Below are 22,886 nucleotides of genomic sequence, written 5' to 3'. Positions count from 1 at the left end.
CTGGCCAGAGACTGCCTTGGCATTTTGCTGGGTGCCAAATTACAAAATAATGTTTTGGATGCCTGTTTTCAAACGTGGCTATAAAAGCTTAAAATCTCACTCTGAATTGACCAGGCTTTGGGTGCAAAGCCAATTTAGCCCTCAGAGCTGGGTAAGAGCTGCAACCTGCCTCCTTACCCAGCTCTGAACCTGGCCAATAAACACAAAATACAGGCGTATTTGGAAGAAGGCAACTGGGAGCAACACTTCTTTCAGTGACCTGCCAAAGAGAGGGGCTCTGGGTTTTTGTTTGTCCTTTGAGACATATTTCATTCTCTGCCTTTGCAGATAGCTAAATTTCCTTGGAAGCCGAGTTCCCCAAGTCCCTGCTGTCTGTTCTGCCATGTGCCTCCCAGTGCAGCTGAATGGGGCTAAAGCATCCACGAGGGGAGGCCAAGAGGATCAACTGTGTTGAGGCCAAGAAGCCATAAATTAAAAGGCTGTCTCCAGCTCCTCTCCCCTAGTTCAGGGCTGGCTCAAGTAGAAGCACCCATGAGTGCTTGAAGGAGATAAAACATTTTCCAGGGCCTTAGCAAATGCCTTATGCAAAAGACAGGCATTTACAGGGCAGACATTCCCTGGTGGGTGCCTCATTCTTTGCTGTCTACACAGACTGCATATTCTGCTGTGCTGTCCACATACCTTTCAGCATTTTGACTGCTACGGTCTCACAGCTGTTACTTTTATTGATCCCAAATGCTGATGCTTCCACCACCTTCCCAAAGGCACCGTGACCCAGGACTTTACCTATGGGCAAGGAGAGAGGCAGTGTGAAGGAAGGCAGGTGCACCACAGGCAGAATGGAATGAAAAAACAAAAATCCAAACAGGAAACCATGGGAAGAAGAATGAAAAAACATCATAAAGGAAAAGGAAGGAGTGGAACGTGTGCCCTTCCCAGGTGGCTGCTTGCTCTGTTGGTGAGAATAAGAGAAGGGACGATGGGAGGAACTGAGACAGAGCTGGCATGGACAAAGCAAAGGAAGGAAATGGCCCTGCAGAAGTGAGGGGCTGTTTGTTGCCCTCGAGCAGAGCGTGTGGGAAAGGTATAAATGTGACACCTTGCAGCTGAGCAGCCAGGACTAATGTCACTGCTCTGTGCCTCAAAGGTAGTCTGCAGCCCTTTTAACTCTCCTGGAGAGAAGAGAGTGCAGGTGGGTGTCTCTGCATGAAGAGGATAATGCATGCGGTCCTGGTCCTGAGCTTGGGGTACCTGCTGTGGACTGGGCTGTTCTGTCCAGATTGCCACTTGGAGAATATGGGGATGTGTTTTAAAGCATGCCCAGAGGTCTTCTGGTCTCAGTGATGCCCGTGTGGGTACACTGGGAGAGTCTGGGCTTACAGTTGGCTCAGATCTGTCCATAGTCAGACCCAAAGAAATTTCCCAGGCACATCTGGGCTTCAGGGACAGTCTGGGGAAGAAGATGGGAAGCCTGAGGCAGAGAGAAGGCATTAAATGCAGAGGTGTGTAAAAACCTGGAGGGTGAGTTTGAAGGGCAGGTGGGAAGCCCTGGCTGCAGCGTGCCATGGCAGGGAGGGGGTCTGGCTCACCTAGGCGCAGGCGGTCTCGTGGGAACTCCCACTTGCTGGAATCATAGGGCAGGTACTCGCACTGCTCCTCCAAGGGCACCTCGCCAGGGTCCATGATGATGGAGAGGTAGCCTGTCTTGATGTCTGCGTGGGCAGGCTGCAGAAATCAGCCAACACAGGGTGAGGAGATGTCCTCCCTGCACTGGGTGTTGACTCCCGGTGGGGATTTGTTCCTTTGCCTGCCTTGACCTCCTTCCCCCTGGCAAAGGCCATTCCCTGTCATGTCCTTTACCACAGCCCTTGTTCACCCTGTCCTTGGCAGTGAGAGTGCCTGAAGCAACACTCAGTGACCTCCTTTCAGTGGGTGCTATCATACAGCCCCACATCACAGCAATGGTGTTGCCCCAAGCCCCGCTAAGCCACCTCCCCTGCCCTGGGACAGACACAGTCACATACCCTTTTGATGTTACAGAAGATAAGGATAAGGAGGATCCAGAAGAAAACAGCGATAATCCCAGTCCCAATCAGGATGACAATCTCCACATTGGTCCTGTCATCAGAGCCTGTGGGATAAGAAGGAAATCGTAGCTTCAGAGATTCCCATTCCATGCCCCAGCTCAGCTGTCCCTTGTGCCTTGCTTCAGGATGTGGGGAGACTGGGGAGGTGAGTTTGCCTGAGCTAAACGTGCTCTGGACTACAGATCCTCCTGTGAGAGCACCATGCCACCACCAAGGCCTCAGGGCTTTCACTGCTCCCACTGCCTGGTGTCACAGGGAAGAGGCATGGGACCTTGGCCACACTCCTACTGCCCCGCTTCATCCCCAGGGGTGTTGTGGCTGCTGGTACCTTCCACAGAGACGCTGGCCGAGGAGTTCACACAGCCCTTAGCGTTGCAGACGCTGCACAGGTAGAGCCCAGCATCCTCCTCCCTCACCCTCTGAATGCTCAGCCTCTGGTTGAAGTCCGCCAGATCAATCCCTGTAAGGCATGGAGAGTTGCGGTGGTCACTCACAGGGAGGGGGAATTAGTATACCGGACTCATTCAGGCTCAAAATAAGGCTCCTATTTTTTGGCTGGTTCATTTTAGATGGCAGAATGAAATGGCATCAGCTGTTAGAGGCTCTCTTCTGTGGCCTGATGTCCCCAGAAATACCCTGGAGGGGCCTTCCCCCAGCAGTGTATGGAGGGGACGAAACCCTTGCAGACAGTGCGGGGTGGGGACAGTGCCCAGGCAGTCCAGCTGGTGTGTCAAGCTCTGCTTCAGCCCCAGGACCTGTTCTTTTCCCTCTGCAACGTGCCTGGATCCTTCCCATGTTCCTTCCATGGGATCTGGGTTGGTTCCTGCCTGAGCAGAGATGCCAGGCACTGGGCTGGGAGTAAGAAGATGAATGATTTCTCTCTCTCTGCTCTCCAGCTGAATGTGCACATGCACAGACAGTGCTGAGCCAGGCCTTAGGGCATAGACTTGCCCAGTGAGACTGCATCAAACTGGGATAGAACGTGATTAAAACCAGAGTTCAGCCAATTCAGAGAATGGGAGCCTTTGCCTGGGCACAGCGACTCCCAGAACCCAGCAATGTTCAGCTCTCCAGCCACCAGACATGATGCCCTGCCTTTGATTCACCCCCAGCCCACTGTACCTGACACTTCTTCCACCAGTTTCTCGTCTTTGTACCAGCTGATTTCAGGAATGTGGTTGCCGTCCACCTTACAGCGCATCTCTATGGAGTCGCTGATGTTCACCCAAATGTCTGTCAGGTTCTGCTTGAGGCGGGGGATCTCCAGGGCTGGAGGAGCAGCACAAAGAGGAGGAGGGGAAAACAGGAAACTGATTGATCAAAAGAATATCTGTGTTCCTGGGGGGCTTTGGGTCTCTGACCCCTGCTGAAGGGTGTCTTGAGAACCCAGGTGCCCTGCCTTTGCCACCTTGAGTTTAGCTTGCTTGCATGGCTTCCCCTGGGAATGGACCGGGAAGCTGATGGCAGCAAGACCACCAGCTCTCCTCTGTCACTCCCGCCTGCCCTGTGGACCCTCACCCTGCACAGAGATGTATTTCTTGTGGCAGTGCTTCTCCCGGGTCTTCCTGTTCTGCACCTCGCACACATAGTCTCCCTCCTCGCCCAGGGAGATGTTGGGGATGGTGAGCAGCAAGGTCGCGTCGTTGGAGTCGGGCTGGAAGCGCAGCTCCCCCTGCATCTTGGTGGCATAGTGGTGGACGTTCTTGCAGTCCAGCACGAGGGGGTTGCCCTCCTCGTCATGGAGCTTGGAGAGGTTCAGCCGATACCACTGCAGGTTCTCGTAGGTGTAGTTGTCTGCATTGCAGCTCAGCTGTAGGTCCTGCCCCTCTATGGGCTCTTCCGAGGGCTGGGACTCAATCTCAAACCCGTCTGGAATGGCTTTCAGGAAGGAAACGAACATGTGAATGAGTTTTCATGGCTGAGCTGCCAGACACAATGAAACTGTCTCCTTGGGCTCAGCTCTCCGAGACCGCCCTGTCCTCAGCCAGGGTAAAGGAAACCCATCTAGACAGAACTGTGACATGCAAACTGCCAGCGACCAACAGCTTAAGCCCAGCAAGTGCTAAGGGATGTGCTGAAGTCCCAGGATCATATTAAGAAGGGGTCACAAATGAAACAAGCCTGGGAGGTCTGAATTAGGCTGTTACTGCTCTCAGCTCAGCTGCAGCATTCTGGATTGCACACGTGCCTGCTTTTGCACGTGCAGGCAGTTACACAGCCAGGCTCGACCACCGCACACGCAGAGCGTTACTGGAGCAGCGACTGAAGATGTTCACCTGCCTCCTCAGAAGCTGGTGGCCCTGACAGCACAGGTGCTACCTGTGAGGGCCACGAGCCCAGGCTTCTGGGGACTGTCCGGAGAGGCGTGAAGATAAGCCTCTGCTGTGTCCTTGCTGGGCTCGCTGGCCCCAGCGGACAGGGACAGACTCCTGCCGGCACGGGGTCCCGCTGGCAGGAAGGGTGTGCGGCCCCATATGGGCCAGGACTCCAGCCCACGCTGCTGGGCTCTCCGCTTCCTCCACCCCCAAAATCCCTTGGGGCCCCTGCCGTGGGGCCTGGGCCAGCAGGACCCTGCTGGGAGCCGGTCGGGCAGTGCCACTAGAGGATGCTCGTGGACCAGGGACATCCCAGCCCAGGGAGCCGCCTGGGCCAGAGCCAGCAGGACGGCCCAAGCCCAGGGACCTGACAGGGCTGCTCCAGGGCCGAGGCCCAGGCAGCGCCGGCTCGTTCCCCGGTCTGCCTGCCAAACTCTGCCTGTGCTATCTGCTGCCAGGGCTCCAGACTTTTGCCACTCAGCAGAGCTCTGGGGGTAGCCCTGCTTTCCTGCTGGCTTCCCGGCCATTGTTCAAGGTGTTAACTGTGAATGACAGGACCCGGCAGGTCTAGGGACCTGCCTATTTCAAGCAGAGAGCTCGGCTGATGCAGGTGGAGGGGATGTCCGCAGTACTCACTGGTCACGTAGAAGTAAATCAGCCGCTCGTCTCGACCCACTTTATTAGAGGCGATACACTTGTACATGACTGAGACGTTGGCCTCCTGGATGGCCAGTTTGCTGACTGTCTGATGGGGGAAGAGAGCATAAGAAGGAGTTAGGAAGAGCAAGAGGGAAGAGCAGTAGGATTGGTGCTGCTCTCTGGCACACAGTAAAGCACACAGCAAGCCTGGCTCCAGGCGGCACCTGTACCTGGGAAAGGGTTATGCAAAAATAGTCCCTTATTCAATAGAGCCTTGTGCATTTCAAGCGTCATCTGCTGGCTCTAGCAACAGCGACATGGTTTTATTCTTGATCTCTGCTCCTTTTTACAGAGCCCAGCCAGCACAGATGCCTCTCCATGGGAGCAAACTTCTTGCTAAGCCACTCAGGTCACCACAGGGCCAGGCCTGTGCCTAGCAAGGGGGGCACAAACACGATGCAGGGCTGAGGACATGGCCAAGCTCCTGCCAAGCTTTGTAACAGTAGGGAGAAAGGGAAAGGACACTGAGGCTTTGATTCCCTGAGCCCTCTGCCATGAAGTGACTGCTTAGTGTCCCACAGAGTTCAGTGGAGTTTACCAGTACTTACAGACTGACAAGCACTCCTTTTATCCATAAGGAGAAATCAAACCTGTGAAAGCATCCCAGCTGTCACCAGTTCAGGAAGAGCTGTCACACTCTCCCTTTGAATTCCAAGCGTACATAGACATGGTCCTAAAAGCTTCCTCCTCCCTCCTTCCAGCAAGACATGACTAAGATTGGGCAAACAGCCAGGCTGCTGTCTGGGAGCACAGACCCAGGAGATGCTGCCTCCAAATAAGCCAGGAAAGGCAGCTGGGGAGTAAAGCTGCTCGCCTCCTCCCAGCTCAGCTGCCAAATGTGTTACAAGCACTCCCCTTAGAGGAGATCTGCAGTTTGAAGCACAGGTTTCTCCTCCCTCCTCATTTAAATGACAAGTTAATCACATGCAAAAATCCCTCTGATGAGACAATGTTTAAAATGAAAAGAAATTGTGTTCCTACAGGGAAACTACTTTGCTACTACTTTTTACTATTCATCCCATAGACTTTGGGAAGCATTTCCGTTCTAAGTGGCAATGTATTAGCTTGTGTTAATTAGAAGGAACAGTCATTCATTCAGTGCATATTCAATACAGCTGAAGTGACCTTATTACTAGTACTTTTGTGCATTGCCTTTTCCGTTTCTTGGGGTTATTCAATACAGCTGAAGTGACCCTATTGCTGGCACTTTTGTATGCTGCCTTTCCTGTTTCTTGGGGATTTTCCTTCTAATCTGCACCGTTACGTTTGAGTTAGGGTTTCTGGATTTGACATCATCCTGCTGTCTGCAGTGCATGGCTGTGCACTGCACACCCTGTGGCTCATTCTGGCCTTACTGGACAGAATAAAAAACAGAGGAGGATGGTAAGAAAGGACAGGCAGAAAGGAGGAGAGGGAGAGAAAGCAGATTTATGAACATAGCATCCCACCGCGAGTGGGAAAGCTCTCTCCTCCCAGAGCTCTTGCATGTCCCTGGGCTGCACAACCAAAGTTGGACCTCCAGGACAGTTACAACCAAATAGATGGAATGAGAGGGACACAGCTGAGGAATAGGAGGAAAAGAATGAGGAAAAAAGGGAAAGATCAAAAGGGACCAAGACAAGAGTCACATTTGGAGGGGGACACAAGGGCTTCTCACCCAGGAGCTCCCTCCACCCCTGCTCGCCTCCCGGGGGAACACCAATCCCTGCCTCTCCCATCGGCTGCTCTGGGAGGAGCAGCATCTGCCCCTGCCACCCTTCTGGCAGAGTGATGAACTCCCGGCCGGGCCAGGAGACGGGAAGTGCCTTTGGAGGTGTGTAGGAAAACAGGAAGTGACTTTCGGAAACGGGGGCCCGTTTGTTTGTTCTGCATCCCTCTGCGAGCGGCTGGTGCCCGACACCAGCGGGAACAGGAACCCCGTCATGGTGCAGACCTGACACTCACAGCGACCAGAGAGACAGAAAGAAACAAGCAGCAAGCAGTGTCTGGCTGTTTGCAGGTCACACACTGCAGTGAGGATGTTCCTTCCAGAGAGAAAACGCTGTGATGGAGAAGTGGGCTCTGTGGGGCACACAAGCTCTCACTCACAGACCTGTAGCGGATGGACACCAGCATCTCCATACCACCCTCATCCCACCGGGATGGGGGCAGCTGGATGAAATGCCCCACCACACACACACGCATGTTCCCGAGGTCAGAGATTTCCTGGTCGGTCTGTGACTCCTGCTCTCCCTTCCCAGCTGCCCAGCCTGCTCTGCAGGGTTTGGCTCTCTGAAAGCAGCTCAAGCAGGAATGCTCAAAAATGACCAAAAATGACCACAGGAGCCCCCACAGCACACATCCCCCGTGCCCTCCCCAGCTGGGTGCCCTGTGTTCAACAGCGATCAGTGTAAACCCTCCTGCGCAGTCAGCCCCAGTGGGAGCCTCTCTGGACGCAGGGTAATTTCTCAAAGATGACAGCTCTCCCTCGCCCTGGGGCTGCCTGGTACTGCCGAGCCCCAGAGCTGGGAAGGCTGCTCATGGTTTACTTTAGAAGCAGAGGTGTGAAGCCCTCCCCAAATCTGTCTCTGCCAGGCTCGTTTCCAGGCCACTTTTGCTGGCTGATTGCAAAGGACCCCTCGGAAGGTGCCTGTCTCCAGCTTCCCTCTCCAGGATGGGTTTGGGGCTACAGCCTCACCTTGTTGCGTCCCTCCACGAACTCCACCCAGGTGTCAATGCTCTCAATGGGGTTCACCGCATCCTGCTGCGACACATCTTTCCAGTCCTTGCACTCAGGCATCCGGTCACGCTGATGCCGCCTTGCTGCCCGGTGCCTGCTATTGCTAATCCAGCAGCCGTGGAGGAGCAGGAAAAAGAGAAGAGAGATGGAGAGAGGGTCAGCTGGGAAAAATGCTGCAAAAATAGCATTGTGCCTGAGAATTGATGCCCCTGTCCTCTGACTGTGCTAAATTTCCTGGGTCTCTTGGTTACATAGTTCTAATGTGTTCTGTAAGGGTGCTCTGCAATCACAAGTGAGGCAAACGTTATCTATGGATGTGAAAATTGAGGCAGGGAATGGATACTGGTGTCCCAGGCAGTTTCATCCTTCCATGCTAGGGGTGGAGAAAGGCAGGGGTGAAATCCATTCATGTGTGCCTGGGGCAGTCCTTGATGCCACTTTGCTCAGCAACAAGGCCTTAAAGCCCTGCTGGGACTGTGAGTCAGGGACGTCACAGCCTGGCTGGATGCTGGCCTGGAGAGCAGAGGCTGCAGCACCCAAGGGTGTTCCTGCCACCCCTGATTCAACAAATACCAGGAGGGAAACATCCCAAGTAGAGATCCTGCTGGTGTCTCACAGCAGCATGGTGGTACCCCTCTGGGCTGAGACAGGCGAGTGGGGACAAGTGCCCAAATCTGTCAGGGAGCCAGGATGCTGCAGCCTGCAGCGTGCTGCTGAAATGCAGGAGGAGCAGGAAGATGGGAGGGTCTGCCCAAAATCCAGGATGGGAGGAGTGGAGGGAGAGGGCTTATGGCGACAGGGAAGCAGTGGGGAGCTGAGTGCCCAAGAGCAGCAGCACGGGTGCGTGCTGGCAGTGCGGGGCAGAGCGCTCAGCGGGGCGATCACATCAGTGAGCTGTGTAAACAACAGGAAACTCAAAAGAAGCCTCCTGCATCCTCTGGAACTATACTAGGCAGAAATATGGTGGCCTTGGGAGACAGTGTTCATAATTCATGGGCCCCTCTGCTTCCTGACAGGGCCACAGTGCACTTGCATGAGGTGGAGAGTGCTCTGGTGTCCCTGGCTCGGCAACAGCCTGCACAGGGCTGCGGGACCTGGCTTCCTCCAGGCACTCTGATGTCCTCCACCCTGACTGCTCTGGCTACAACTCCCCGCATCCCTTTTCCTTCTTCCTGCGAGGCTGCTGCTAAAAAATGCCACTGCAGCCCTGCCTGGTGCTGCCCCAACTTCCCAGGGCACAGGCAATGGGCACGCATCCTTCCTGCCTACCTACTGGTGCTGCCTGCACCAACACCCTCCTGGCAAACCCTCACGGCAACGGGCAGAGATCTGGCGCTTCCCCCGGATTCAGCAACTCTTCCCCACATGCAGCAGCTCTGTTCCCCTGCCTATGAGCACTTTTGCTTCCATCATTACCCAGCAGAAGGTGAAGGACCAGAAATACCACAGGGACCTCAGGGCAGGAATGGGGTGAGCCCCAGCTGCTGTCTCAGGGTCTCACCAAGGGGATGTGACAATGTGTTCTGCAGTCTGCCTCAGTTTCCCCATTAGCACAGCAGTCGGTGGTTTTATTGCAGGTGCTGTGAGGAGTGGCTGTGCCATGAACATCCTCTGACAGATGCAGATGTGGAAGCCCTTGGTGTTTGGGACCAGCCAGGCTGGGCAAAATCCTGACACGGAGCATAAGTGTCTCTGGTGGGTTCCACTCGGCTCCCCACCGAGGGTGAGGGGTTGTACGGTGCTCCGAGCTATCAGTCAGTGCTCTCCTCCTCTTGCCATGTTGTGGCTGGGAGAGCAAAAGCAAGACGGGGTCTGGGACACAGCCACGGTCACAAGGAGCCCGTAACGCCATGCTGGTTGGCCTGGTAGGACACGGGTGTTGGAAGAAATGTCACTTACAGGCTGCGGCGGGAGAACATCCGACAGGGCATCCACGGCCTCCACTGCCACTGGATCACCTCCGGTGCTGGGATGCCGTAGACTGTGCAGGTGAGGGCCTGGGGGCTCCTCCGGGAGTAGATGCTGGGGGAAGAGGCTTCCTTCTCATGGATGCGTGGAGGAACTGCAAGGATCAGAGTGACACTGTGAGCAGCCACAGGCTCAGCCGCTGCATCCCCAGGGCAGGCACAGCCCTTCCCAGGCCCGTCTATAGAGAGACTGAGCACTAAAGCACTATGGCCCTCAGCGCAGCTCAGGCCTGCAAGGCAGAGCAGGTTATACTTAGGCAGATTCAAGTGATGTCATTTCTCCTTCCTCTGCAGAGTGTGACTGTCTGGATGCTGCAGGGCTCAAAGCACTGTCTGGCAGCCCCCAGCACGGGGCTACAGAGCCTGCTGGAGACAAATCTCCAGGCAGCAGTGCCCTTCCAGCACTTTTTGTGCTGGCATCTTGTTCCTACATGACAGGGACCAGTTTCTGCCAGGTGGAAAACTCCCTAGGAGCTTCCACCCAGAGGAAATGCTCCAGCTCCAGGCTTCATGTGTGTTGCAGCTGCCCTGCCCTCAAGTTCGCAACAGTCAGGGTTACCCTCAGCAGCGTCTCCAACTGCAGTTGGGAAACAGCCCCTGAGCAAGGACATATCCTGCCCAGAGTGATAGAGTCAGGAACAAAACCGTGCTGTATTGCCCTGGCCACAGGGAAACAGGCTCCCTGTAACTAGAGCATCCCTCAGCAATGGGGGAGGAGATGATGTAGGTCCCAACTGCTTTAGGACTGCAATGGGGACTTGGTCTCGGAGCAGCCCGAAGGCTGGGGGCATGGGCTCAGCACTCTCCCCCCGGCCCCAGCCCTTGCCCCCTCTCTTACCATTGACGATTAACTGGAGGCTGATGTGCTTCTCCAGCCCCGCCAGCCTGTTCCGCAGAACCAGTGTGTATGTCCCAGCGTGCTGCTCTGACACATCCTTGATCTGCATTGAAGATTGAGATTGCTTGGGAATTAGCTTCCCGTCCTTGTACCTGCGGGGAGGCAGAGAGAAAATGCAGCCATGGGGAGGAAGTGTCCCACTGGCAGCTGGGCAGGGGTTTGCTGGTCGCCACGAGAGCACAGTCAGGGTGCTCCTTGCTAGCACTGGGGACCTCTCTGGAGAGAGCCCTGAGCGTTCCCTGGACCTGAGTTATGGGTCTGTGCATTGTCTCATATGGATGTGTGTGGGTCAGGGATGTTGTAGCTCTGCCCTGAGCAGTGTGCAGGTGCAAAGCTCCCAGGTCCCAGCCAGCTCAGGTGGCAGTGCAGCACGATGCGGTGCACAACCTGGCTCATTCTCTTGCGCCTTCTGGGCAGCCATGATCCCTGCTGCAGGGGCACGAGAGGGGCAGCTCCTGTGGGAGCTCCACTTGGCCCTTCCAAACAGTGCAGAGCTGCCAAGCCAGGCCAGGACCTTTGGTACTTCTCCCCCAGACCTCACCTCCTCCTGTCCCAAGCTGTGCAGCTGAGAGCCAGGGTAGGTGGGAGAAATGACCATGGAAAAAAGTGACATTTGGGACAATCTTGGCCACAGAAGGACCTAGCAAGGAGGCCAGCCTAGGCTTCCCTACTTGGCAGAGGGAAGGAGGAGAGGAGAAGGTGGCTCAGGCTAAGAAAGGTGCGTTACCACTGGAAGTCTGGTGGGGGATATGCCACGACTTTCACTGGCAGCTTCACGGCTTCGTCTCCTGCAGTGGCTTCTATCACTGGGCCCTTCCTCCACTCTACATTGATGAAGGGCTTTTCTGCAAAAAAAAAGGTCAGCATGGAGGAGAGGAGAGCACAAAGGGACAGGCTGTCACCAAGATCTGCTGCTCTCCACAGGACCAAGGACAGGTGGGGCGTTGTGGCAGTACAGTTGAAAATGATACTCTCTACAACGATGAAGTCAAAATAACCAAAATATGCTATTGTCTCATCTGCCCATATGACCCCCAACCCCTCTTCCACATCCCTGATCCCAGCAGGGCCCCCTCCCTGGAGCAGAAGGGATTGGGTGTCAGGCAGGACTGGGCAGGCCAGCACAGTGCTGCCACTCCAGCAGTTGAAGAGCTGCCTCTGCCTTGCTGTGGGGAGCCATGGGGACGCAGGGAGGCTGTGCTGCCCTTGACTTTCCGCTGCCAGGACACAGCTGCCCAAGTGCTGATGGCACCTTGTGCACCCACAGCCGGGTGCCTCCCAGGCCAGCCGTGCCACAGGGGCACTGCCTCTGCCGCAGCGCCATCAGACCTCTGTGTCCTGCCATCCCACTGGCATTTGGGCCAATTTGGTTTTTGCATATCTCTCTCTCTCTTGTCATCTCGGCACCCCGATGAATGTGATTGTGCTCCCAGTGTGGTGCTGGGGCGCAGAAGGGCTGAGGGACTGGAGGAAGGCTGAGTCTTACTAAAGCAGAGTGGGATGCAGGTGCAGGAGCCCCTCTGCCTAAGCAGTCTGGGGATTGCTCTGCTTGCAGCTCGGCTCTGGCTGTGGCTCTGCGAGGGAGTGGAAGGTGCCGTACCGTGCACGATGACGTCGGTGCTCTCTTCCAGCATCTGGGCACCGTTGCTGGCGGTGCACGTGTACTTGCCCAGGTCCTGCTGGCTGACGTTGTGGAGGGTCAGGATACTGGAGAGCTCCGTGTGTGTCTGCAGGGACCGGCGCTCAGGCTCCGTCACTGCCCGCTGCGTCTGCGGGAGATGACAGAGGAGGGGATGAAAGACATCGATGAGACGGGGCTGTGCAGATGGGCTCCTCATGTCTGCGCTTCTTGCTGCCCAGTGCTTGCCTCTCCCTGGACAGGCGTCTTCACCACTGACTGCCATCCTCAGGGATGGTAAGGCAACAAGCCCTGCGTGACTGGCTGCCTGAGGCTGGGGTCCGAGTTTAGCACATGTTTTGCTCTGATCTGCTGCACATTAACCAGGCTGGGAGCCCTATAGGTATGTGAACAGAGTGATGCCCTCAGGGACTCCCCTGTTTCACTGTTCACAAGAGCCAGAGGCTACAACAGGGGGAAAACACAGAGGGGAAAGGATCCCCTCACAGGCTTTTGGTAACCAGGGCTGCATGGCTGAAATAGCTCCTTTTAAGCCAACGATGTTTGCTCTGGATTTGCACTTGGTGGAATTGAAGCCAGTGCTTGCCCAGGAGAGCCCCAGAGCAACAACACCTCAGCAAGGAGGGTGCTTTTTGCCAGGAAAAGGGGTGTTCCCTCTGTCTGCCTTCTGCTGCAGGAGAGGAAAATGGGAAAGCACTCTGATCAAGATTTCCAGAGCACGGCATGGTTAAGGATCATGAAGCAGAGCCCTGCCAATGATGTGAAAAGGAACAATGAAGGGGCTGGAGAGGACAACTCAGAGGGAAGTGGTTCAGTGCGCGGGGAGCGGCTCTGTTTGCTGGTACCTGTTTGCCAGGGTAGGTCCACTGGAAGCGGACACCAGAGTTGAACTCGGCCCACACTGTGCAGTTCAAGACCAGCTTCTCTCCCACTAGCAGCTCCATGGCTTTCTTGGGATACAGCTGGATATCGTACAGCTCGCTCCCTGAAGCAGAAGAGGCAACAAAAAGACATTTCTGATCTATTAACTCTTTGACTCAGATTATGCAGTTAGAGGAGGCCTGGGTGTGACCTCCTGCTGTTTGGTGTATCTCTGTCTGGCACACAGGAGAGGAGCTATAAGCACCATGCAGAGTCTATGTAGCTAGAGAGGACCATAACAACCCCATGAGCCACACTGACGGACTTCAGAGTCATCCAAACTGCTCGCCTGCACCTTCCCAAATATTCACCTGCTATATGGATGATGAAGAAATTGGATTTGAAGATCTTCTTGTCGATGACAGCCTCACACTGGACAAACAAGGAGTCCCTGATCAAGTGTGTGGGTACCTGCACTCCCTTCTTGTTGTCCCAGAAAGTGCTTTTCCCGTCAGGGTGGATGAGGGAATTTTGCTGGAAAAATCAACATTTTGCCAACTGAAATAAGAAGGTAACAACATTCCCACCCCACCCCTTCCAGGCTTTACGCTGGCTAACACATCCCTTTTGTGGGATGAAACGATGCAGCATCATGCTGTGCTGGCCTCCTGCTCCCTCTGAGGGTTTGTCATCTAGGAATTGCGGCCTCCTTTACACCCCTAGCAGCCGTATCCTGCACTACGAGCCTCTCCATCTGCAGAGTGGGCCAGAGACTTCCAGGAATGGAAACTTCTAGTGATAGCTAAGGAAGCTGATGCTCATGTCCCAAACATCAGCCCCACGGGGATGAGTGCTGACCTTGGGTAGTGTCCTTCCCGGGCAAGGGAAAGGCCCCTGGCCCCCAGAGTGTCCCTGGAGGCCTTTGTACAATAGTAACACTCATCCTGGAAGGATGTATTTGCATTGTAAAAAAAAAAAAAAGAAAAAAAAAAGGCACAAGCAAACTGATAACAGAGTTGTTTTTAGTCATCAGCCCCAGGGCTGTGGCCTCCTCCCTTGTGGGGATGTCGACCACCTAGAGGGTTTGTAGATCACAGAGACCAGAGCAAACAGGGGATGCTGTGGGGAAATGGGATTAAAACAAAGTCTTGTTTTCTTTCATAGAGCTCCAGGGAAGAGAAGCAGGTTTGGCAGGAAACCTGTGGGGTCTGCCCAAGGGAACTGGACAGCACCAGCAAATAAAACGAGGAAGCCGGTGGCTTGTACTTTCCATGGAAAATGTATCCCATGCATTTTCCATTCCTGGCAGTGCCTGTCCTGCTTCCACTCAGGCAATTACAAATGCAGAACAAATGCAATACATCTTGGTCCAGAGTCTCCCACTGGCTGAGCTCTCACCGAGATCAGTGTGACGTTAAGATCTGGGATGGACACGAGGCATGGTACCCAAGTGTTCTCCTTCTTGCTGATGAGGAGGGTCTCCGGCTTGTTGATAAACGGCTGTTCAAAATCTGAAGAAGAGATATAAGGAGAAGAACAACTAAACAAGGACAAGAAAAGAACTGGGAAGAGAGACCAACCAGAAGAAAAGGAGGCTTTTTGGCTTTCTTTAACACAGCACGAGCTTGCCAGAGGGAGTGGTGTTGAGCTGGATGGCCCCATTTGCAACAGGCAACGCTCAGAGGAGACACCTGGAGCTTGGGAATGCAAAGGGAGCAGCCGAGGTGAGCGCCTGGGCCAGCCAGCTCCTCCGCACCGAACACTGTACTGGTGGAGCAGCACTTGTGTGACATTTGGGCAGTGCTGGAAATGACCTCCCCTTTCCTGGCCCCTTCAAGGTCTCTGCCTGGGTTTGACCCGTTGTGAAAGCGGTGGGTCTCGTCCTGGGCTCAGCGCCTGCCCAGCTGGTGACTGTGCGTGGCCCCATGGCAGGGATGGTGCGGGGCTGTGCCGCCCTGGTGCAGCGGCAGGCAGCGCGACCTTCCAGGGCGAGGAAGTGATCTGCAGTGGAATGGTATGCAGATGTCATCCTGCAGCCATCCTGGCCGGCAGATAAACAGATGAGCTGAGCTTTCCAGGGCTGCCACCCCAATGCCTCCCAACTGCTGCAAGCACAAATATTGACAGGAAGAACAAAACCACACAGAATTAATCAGTGAAATGACTTAGCAAAGCCAGAGATGTTACACTAAACTCTGTGCGGAGCTAGCACCAAGAAGCAGAGTGTCTGTAGAAGGGGCTGCCCTATTCTGTGTTTTTTCTCTCCTGTGTCAAATGAGAAAAGCCCAAGCAGGGCTCCATGGTGGAAAGAATTGATGGCAGGATATAAAGGAGATATGTCGTGGCCCTGACCCACCGTGCCAGGCACCATCCAGACACAGAGTGCAAAGACCAACCTGATCTCAAAGAGATGGCATGCTAACATGCCCCATTTCTAGTTCTTTCTCAGATACACTGGAAAGAGCTGGTGAGGCCAAGATGCAAAATACACTTGAATCCCAAGCAACAGCCAGCCAGAGTGTAGGAAGGGTGAGGTTTCTTGTAGTGCCTCATGCCAGCTGCTGCTGAGGCACCTGCTCACCTGTCTGCTTGGCAGCGCTTTTGGTTTGAGGGTTTTTCTACTCTTTGGACTCTCCCAAAAAGGCCACAGAATCAGCAGCCACGCAGGGTGACTAAATGGGATGAAGACAAAATTGGAAGAGACAACAAATTGCAAGGCTGCTTGGTGTCCTCTGGCAGTGCCTCACTGATGGATAATTTCTTCTGTAATATCAGCCTCCACCTGCCCATTTCCACAGGGACACACACCTTACAGGATGCTCTGAATAGAGACTGGTCCCTCATGTCTCCAATGCCTGGTGTTCATAAAATCATAGAATGGTTTGGGTTGGAGGTGGTGGGTCGCCATCTGGGAGACATGGGGCTGCCCCGGAGACCTACTAAGGGAGATTTTATGGCTTCTGGTATGCTGGAATCAGATCAAATGATCCCAATGGCCTTAAAAGTTACTCTTTATTCACCTGAATTGCAGCTAAACCTTTGATTTGAAAGGACTGTAGCATGAGAACATCTGTTTGTCCAACCTGAGACTCTTTCCATCTGCTACCCAACCCCTGAAGCTGCCTGTCTAAAATGACAAGTCAAAGATGAATTTGGTAATGATCCTCATCTGGGGATCCTGCTGTTCAAATCCCATTGAGCCCAACCCAATCCAACCCAGTGCTCCCACTGTTAAGTGCATAAGGGAGTTCCTGTAATTTTTGATCTATAAAGCTGTTGCTTCAGTGATAGTCATGCTGCAAAGACCTACTCTGGCTGAAGTGCTTTTTTTCTACAGCTTAGGTGAAACAAGCCATGCACAGGAAACGTGTTGGTCAGCACTTATGAAAATACGGATTGCCCAGAGAATTCTTATCTTTATTTCCTGGGGTTTTGTGCTGCCACAGGATTGCTGTCTTCTGAAATCACAGACTTGTTTCCGAGTGTGAACACGTTCCTCATTTCTCTCCCGAGCCCTGGGCATGTGAGAGGGAGGAGGTGCACAACTGTGCACAACTGCCAGGGGTGAGAGACTATGAAGTCCCCTCCAAGCTCAGATGGCAGCCAAGAACTAACTGATTTACTGGGCTGGCCCGGCTGCCAATGAGCTTGTGATTCATGCACTAACTCCCCTCTCTGACTACATCACATATTTCTATAAGGCTGTCTTAATGGGTCAGATGGGAATAATTTAGCATCTTCTTCATTAATATATGCTAAGCTTTATGAGATGGGGGCTGTACATAGCCTATTCTACCCTGATGAGGCATTCTGTATGTTTACAGTGCTATCTGTAGCTGTAACAAAATACACACCTAACCAGACACAGGGGAAACGAGACATATACGTGGAGAGTTCATTTGAGAACTGAGCTGCAGGTAAAATACAGAAGAACCCATTTTTCCAGCCAAGCACAGATATTTTGTTCCTGGCAATTCCACCAAGCTCTTAACATGAGAAATGAGGTTGATGGATAAACCTGTGGTCTGATCATGCTGTCTCCAAACATCCCCGACACTTACATCAGCCCTTCCAAGCTCTCCTGGGACAGTTTCACATTGCAGCCCAGTTCAGCAGGAATAAGCAGGGCTTTATCTGGATGCTCTGCAATGGCTATGGTTACCGTATGCCTGGGTTTTCCTGACATGTCCCTTCTCCTGCCTGAAAGCCTGTCCTGTCTGGAAAGGCGGATTCTGAGGTTTCCTGGATGCTTGATAGCCATAACAGGGCACAGCCTGATTGGAATGAGTATGAACATGTGCTGTGTAGCTGTGTGCACAGCAACGCTGCGAGGTGTTGGCTGAATCTGTTGCACACACGCTGTCCACAGGCACTGTGAGTCCCACGGGCCCTGACAGTGTGGGATTTATTGCCCCTAAGCTACACTGCACGTGCACACTTGCTGCTTTCTGGTAAACACGAGAGCCATTACTGAGCTGCAGATGAGTCTGGAGGTGAGAGAAGGTGGACAAGGGGGCAAAGTGGCATTTGCTGGATCACAAAGAAAATCAGGCAAAAGCACTCCCTGCATGTAAGCTTGTTAGTTAGGTTGTACTTATTTTCAGCACATGTAAGAAGCTCTCTGCCTCCATCCTGATACAACACTCTAGAGTGTCTGAACACCCCTGTCCAACTCACAGATGTCTCCTCACAACATGTCTGGGATCCAGGGAAGCTCTGTCCTGTTTTAGAATGGGCAGCAGAGCCCACAGGAAGAGGAGGCAATTGCCCAAACAGACCTCAATTCCTCTCCAGCAGCTGCCCAGCTTTTCTGATTTGCCCCTGCATTTTTCTTTGCATAGTTGCAGAGGCAAATTTGGCTTTGCCCTGGGACTTCTGAAAAATGCATCTTCTGTGTCATGACCTGCCTGGCTCATGACAACTGCACCAACTAATAAATGGGGGCGGAAAGAGAAATAGCTCAGCCAACTGTTTCCAGGGGACAGCACTCGTTTATCTTGCTGGAGTGTGCTGTGAGCAGTGGGGGAGATGGCAGAGGAGGAGCCCCTGGGGCACGGAGAAGCCGAGTATTGGCCCCACAGCCCTCCTCCTCCAAAACACGTCTCGTAACCCTGCCTGTGCTGGCAGCGCTGCGCAGTGTAGAGAGGAGCAGGAGTGGAGTGGCTCCAGGGCCATCAAGCCCAGGGACAGAAGGAGGCTGTGCATGGTGTGTTTGTACCACTCCTCCGCTCCCTCTCTCAGTCTCAGCTTTATGGAACATTACCATCCCTAGCCGCTAGCATCTCGGAGAGCCCCCAGCTGCCCAGAAGCTAACTCTTGTGCTTTTTTTAGCAGTGGAGTGTCTCTGAGGCCTGGCTCTCACTCCTTAAATTCCTGCATTCCAGCCTGGCTGCAGTGATGCCCCCAGGCCGGGCTGTAATTGAATCCCAGGCGCTGCCGCCATCCCTCAAAAATGGACGGATATTGGTTCCTTCGAAGTGCAGGAAGCCAGCCTTTGGCCCCCTCCCTGAGCCTGCAGCAGCCACGCTCTGCCCTGGGAGCCCATGTTGGGCTCTTTAATCTTTCTGATATTATGCCAGTGCATAGGCTGCCCCTGAGCTCCCCCAGCCTGACGGTGCACACTGCCGGATGGCTCTTACCTCTCACAAACACGTAGGTGCTGACCGCTGTGGTGCCCTCGATTTTGGCATCAATGTACTTGTAGTAGCAGCGGTAGTAACCTGTGTCATTCGCCTGGGTCTCTGTCAGCACCAGGACTTTGCAGTATGGCTTCGTGCCGGTCCCCTCGCAATCTTCTTCTTGGATTGCCCGGCCACTGCTGGGGGCTGCTGAGGCCACCAACTCAGTCTCCTTCTCCTTCCCGGCAGGGTCCACCTTGCCCCCGGGCCATGACCACTCCAAGGGGTGCTGGCCTCTAGACATGGGCAAAGAGGAGAATTAGCTTTGGGCTGAGCAGGGTGAATGCGATGGGGATTTACCTGCCCTGTGTGACTGCACACATCTGCATGTGGCCCAGCCACTCACTGCTCTCGGGCTGTGGCATGGAGGAATAGCCATCCTCCAAGGAAAAAACCAGGCACGAGGAAACAGTAAGCAGCTTCACTAATCACTGAGCAAGCAGAGACTCGTCCCCTTCCCCAGGCCACCTCTCCAGCCATGCTAAGCTGTAAGATATCACCCCACTGACAAGCAGGTCTCCCCGTCCCATGACTTTGTCCTACTCATATTGATGCCAGGACAGGGAGCCACACAGCGCCCTGAGGGAAGGGCTCCATTTATTTTCTATTCCCTCTCATTATTAAAAGGGTCCAGAGCTATTAAGAAAACACACGGATGTGATGAGTTCCCTTGGCTCAGTGTAGCTGCTGGCTGGGGCTTGTGGTGTGATGAATGGAGTGGGAAGGAGAATGAGGGAAGGAGAGCAGACTGGAAAGAAAACGAGAAAGAGAAAAGCAGGAGGGAGTCAGGGATAAAAGACAGCAAGGAGAAAACAAGGGGAGGCTCAGCTGACTGCCTTCTGTCCAGCTGCCAGCTGTTTCCTTCCCTGCTGCTGTGGGAGGGGGTTCCCTTGCTCTGCACAGTGTCCTGGTCCTGCACCCCCCACAGCCCCCCAGCATGCTCCCCTGGCTGGCCTGGGGCTGTTGCCCCCTCCCACCTCTGCAGACACACTGAGCTACAGTCACCTCTCCGAGGGCACGACCACAGAGCCTGTTCACCACCGGCCCAAAGACAAACGGAAAAGTCCAGGAACTGCAAGAAACCCCCAGACAGAGTGTGCACGTGTGTATTTATATATAGCCAAGGATCTCCAGAGCGGGAGGCTTCCATGTGCACATGTACGCACACACGCGCGCCACCATAGCTTGCTATAACTGCACTTGTTTACTACAAACAAAACAAGCTTTTATTACATGCTGGAAGTTTCCTTCTGTGAAATCAGAGCCCCTTTCAGAGGAAGGCCTAGTCCCCACTTGAAAGTTTGCCAGTGTGGCCGAAAGTCACTGAAGAATGTGCAAAAAAAAAAAAGAAATCGGAAAAAAGAAGACATCGCAAGAGACAGCTGTGGGGGTAAAAATGGCTTTTTGTCAGCACTGTTTGCTCTATTAGGGGAAACCGGGTTCATCTATTATGCAAGTTGGGAATAGGCATGTTGGCACACGCAGCTGCTCTGCCAGGGCCCTGCCAGGGCAGCTCTGCGGGCAGATGCTTTTAAGCGCAGCCAGACCGTGACCGTCACCAATAGCTGGATCCAGACAGCAAGGGACAGCAAGGAGGAAGCGAGATAAGGTGCCATCAGAGGGTACAATGGCTCAGACGCAATGAGGACAGGATTTCTGTCCAAGTGTGGGGGAAAGACCTGCCCCTTTGTATTTGTCTTCAACAGCTGATTTATCTTCCTGCAGACTTTGCTCTCTTCCAGCTCCCGCTGCCTAGCCTGCCATGGATGAGTTCGGAGACAGTGTGCTGCACTGCCTGTGTCACCAGGCGCAAGGGCTCTGGAGGCAGTGACGTGCCCTTGGGGACAGCCACGCAGCCCCTCTGACCCAGCTGAAACTTCTGCATTCACTAAAAAGGCCATCAGTGCCTGAGGCAGGACTGGAAGTACAGCTCCGGTGGCTTGTGTCCATGAACCACGGGCAGGCTTTTCCAAAGTATCACTCTCGTGAACACTTCAATTAAAATAAGACTCTTGAATTTTGAGTTTTTCCCATCCTATGCATGCACAGGGAGAACAATAGTAAATCTGATCACCAAACCAGTAACACACAGTGGCCTCTGCCATGCCCATTGCTGCTGCATCCATGGGCTCGCTGCACTGGGCGCAGACCGTGGGGCTGGCCCTGCTCTCAACCCGAAGCCGAGAGCATCAGATCCCAACTGTGAAAAGGAGCCCCAAAGCCCTCTGCATTTGCTCAGGCATTTTTGGCGCTCCTTGTGGAACAGGGTAATTGTACAAGTCTCCAGCGTTTCCTCTTTCTGTTTGTTTACCCACTGGGATTTTCACTCATTATCAGATCCACTTGTTTTATAACCATCAAGGCTAGCAGTAGCTGAGTGACATGTATTTATATAAACACGGATGGGCCAGTACAAACAGACCTGCCGACCAGCCCGCGGGCAGCTCTAAACTATGGCATTCCTTGCATCATGTGCTGCTTGACCAGATTCAGTGGGGACACAGAAGGTATAGGCATTAGTGTGTGTCCAAGTTAGTGTCACTGGTGTGTTAAGAGGACCAGAAGAAGGCAGGGATGAGGGCAGGTCAGGCTCACTTGAACTTATTTCTACATCTACCCTCTGTATTTGGGGACAGGTCCAGGCAGCAGTTTTGGATGGTTCCCTCCCTCCTGTCACCTTCAAAGATTTGTTCCCAAGTTGTTTTCTTTCAGCTCTGTGATAATGTGCCTCTGGGTGATGGAGCCTGCTGATGCCAGCTGGAAACAGATGCACTGTAGGCTTCTCCACAGCTGTTTTCCTAAATCTTTTCAGGACAGATGCTCTTCAAGGGAGACGTTGCAATTGGCACCACTTTTCTTCAATCCTCTTTGAAGCTCCCAAGCGTGGTATGATGAGCAAAGCTGGCTGTGGCTTTGTGGTTTAGCTGGGATAAGACAGATCCCCTCTCAGCACCACAGAGGATGTTCACAGCAGTCACACACATGTAGGAAAGAGCAACAGGTGTTGTGTGTCCCCAGACACTGCTCCGGAGCAGTCATGGTGGGGTACTGCCTTATCCTCAGGCTCCTTCAGCCCTGCGACAGCGCTCATTTCCTCCACGGGAGCCAAGAGGGCTGCGGGGTCAAATACTTCCTCTCTGCCAGAGAAGGGTTTGTGCATCTGCGAGTCAGCTCTATTAACAAATCGCTGGGCAGCAAAGGACAATCTTGCCCTTCTTTTTCTAAATACCATGGCTGGGTGATGCTCCCACTCCACCTGAGTGCCCAGCATCTGCAGGATGGGATGGGATGGGATGGGATGGGATGGGATGGGATGGGATGGGATGGGATGGGATGGCACAGCCAAGACCAAGCTGGTCCCTCCAGAGGTTTCTGCTGTTGTGCAGCCGGCTCCTGTGGGCTCTGCTCCAATATTCATGCATCGGAACAGCACAAGCTCTCCACTTTCCCCCAGCGCAGGCTGCCAAGGGCATGAATGTAGAGATTCACAATATTCTTTCCTGCCTTCTCGGGATGTGAGCTAATAAAAGATGCACTGTCCATGTGGGCATCAGCCCCTTTGCTCTGCTCTGCTACATGCTTAGATCAAAACATCACTGGGGCTCTCAGCCAGCCCTGGCATGATCTGTATTTTGGGGAATGCTCCTACACTGGTCCCCAGCTCTGTCTGGACCTTTCAAGGGTGCATTGTGCTGGGTGACAAGGGAATGTGCCTGTGTGTAACGCCATCTGCAAAAGCAGAGCCCCAGCATCTGGTGGCTCCTTGTGGGTGTGCTGTGTCTTTGGGTCTCTGTTAAGCATGCCCAGCTCCAGAGGCATTGCTTATCCCATGGCCTGGCATGCACTCTGGTCACCGATGAGGCTAGGCAGGCTGCGCAGCAGGAGAGGGGCTGCAGAGCTGCGGGTCTGTGAGATCCAGGCTGCTGCAAGGGAGCCTGAGAGCACAGTTGGCTGCGGGACTCTCACGCTCGGTGGGTGAAGTTTGAAAGGTCTCCAGGGAGTCTCATTCAGGGGGGTTTGAGC

General features: G+C 53.8%; 1 protein-coding gene across 6 annotated transcripts in view; it reads right to left on the bottom strand.

Annotated features, from left to right (window-relative positions):
- FLT4 (fms related receptor tyrosine kinase 4) overlaps nt 1–22,886 on the bottom strand; it is a 59,940-nt gene that overhangs the window by 12,472 nt on the left and 24,582 nt on the right. For 4 of the 6 annotated variants that reach the window (XM_074883762.1, XM_074883763.1, XM_074883765.1 and 1 more), the window contains exons 3-18: nt 18,825–19,099; nt 14,584–14,696; nt 13,557–13,719; nt 13,170–13,309; nt 12,286–12,454; nt 11,413–11,530; nt 10,626–10,777; nt 9,720–9,882; nt 7,779–7,923; nt 5,039–5,147; nt 3,606–3,965; nt 3,210–3,356; nt 2,416–2,547; nt 2,025–2,131; nt 1,590–1,725; nt 682–786 (exon numbers count right to left, since the gene is read on the bottom strand). In XM_074883762.1, coding sequence (XP_074739863.1) covers nt 682–786; nt 1,590–1,725; nt 2,025–2,131; nt 2,416–2,547; nt 3,210–3,356; nt 3,606–3,965; nt 5,039–5,147; nt 7,779–7,923; nt 9,720–9,882; nt 10,626–10,777; nt 11,413–11,530; nt 12,286–12,454; nt 13,170–13,309; nt 13,557–13,719; nt 14,584–14,696; nt 18,825–19,099 — 2,534 coding nt within the window. The remainder of the gene's footprint in view (nt 1–681; nt 787–1,589; nt 1,726–2,024; nt 2,132–2,415; nt 2,548–3,209; nt 3,357–3,605; nt 3,966–5,038; nt 5,148–7,778; nt 7,924–9,719; nt 9,883–10,625; nt 10,778–11,412; nt 11,531–12,285; nt 12,455–13,169; nt 13,310–13,556; nt 13,720–14,583; nt 14,697–18,824; nt 19,100–22,886) is intronic. The other 2 variants (XM_074883764.1, XM_074883766.1) reach the window with 2 other exon arrangements.

Source organism: Strix uralensis, chromosome 14, assembly GCF_047716275.1.
Source record: "Strix uralensis isolate ZFMK-TIS-50842 chromosome 14, bStrUra1, whole genome shotgun sequence".
NCBI classification, from domain to species: Eukaryota; Metazoa; Chordata; class Aves; order Strigiformes; family Strigidae; genus Strix; species Strix uralensis.
The sequence above is the reverse complement of the archived record's forward strand: the minus strand, read 5'-3'. Positions and strand labels throughout refer to the sequence as shown.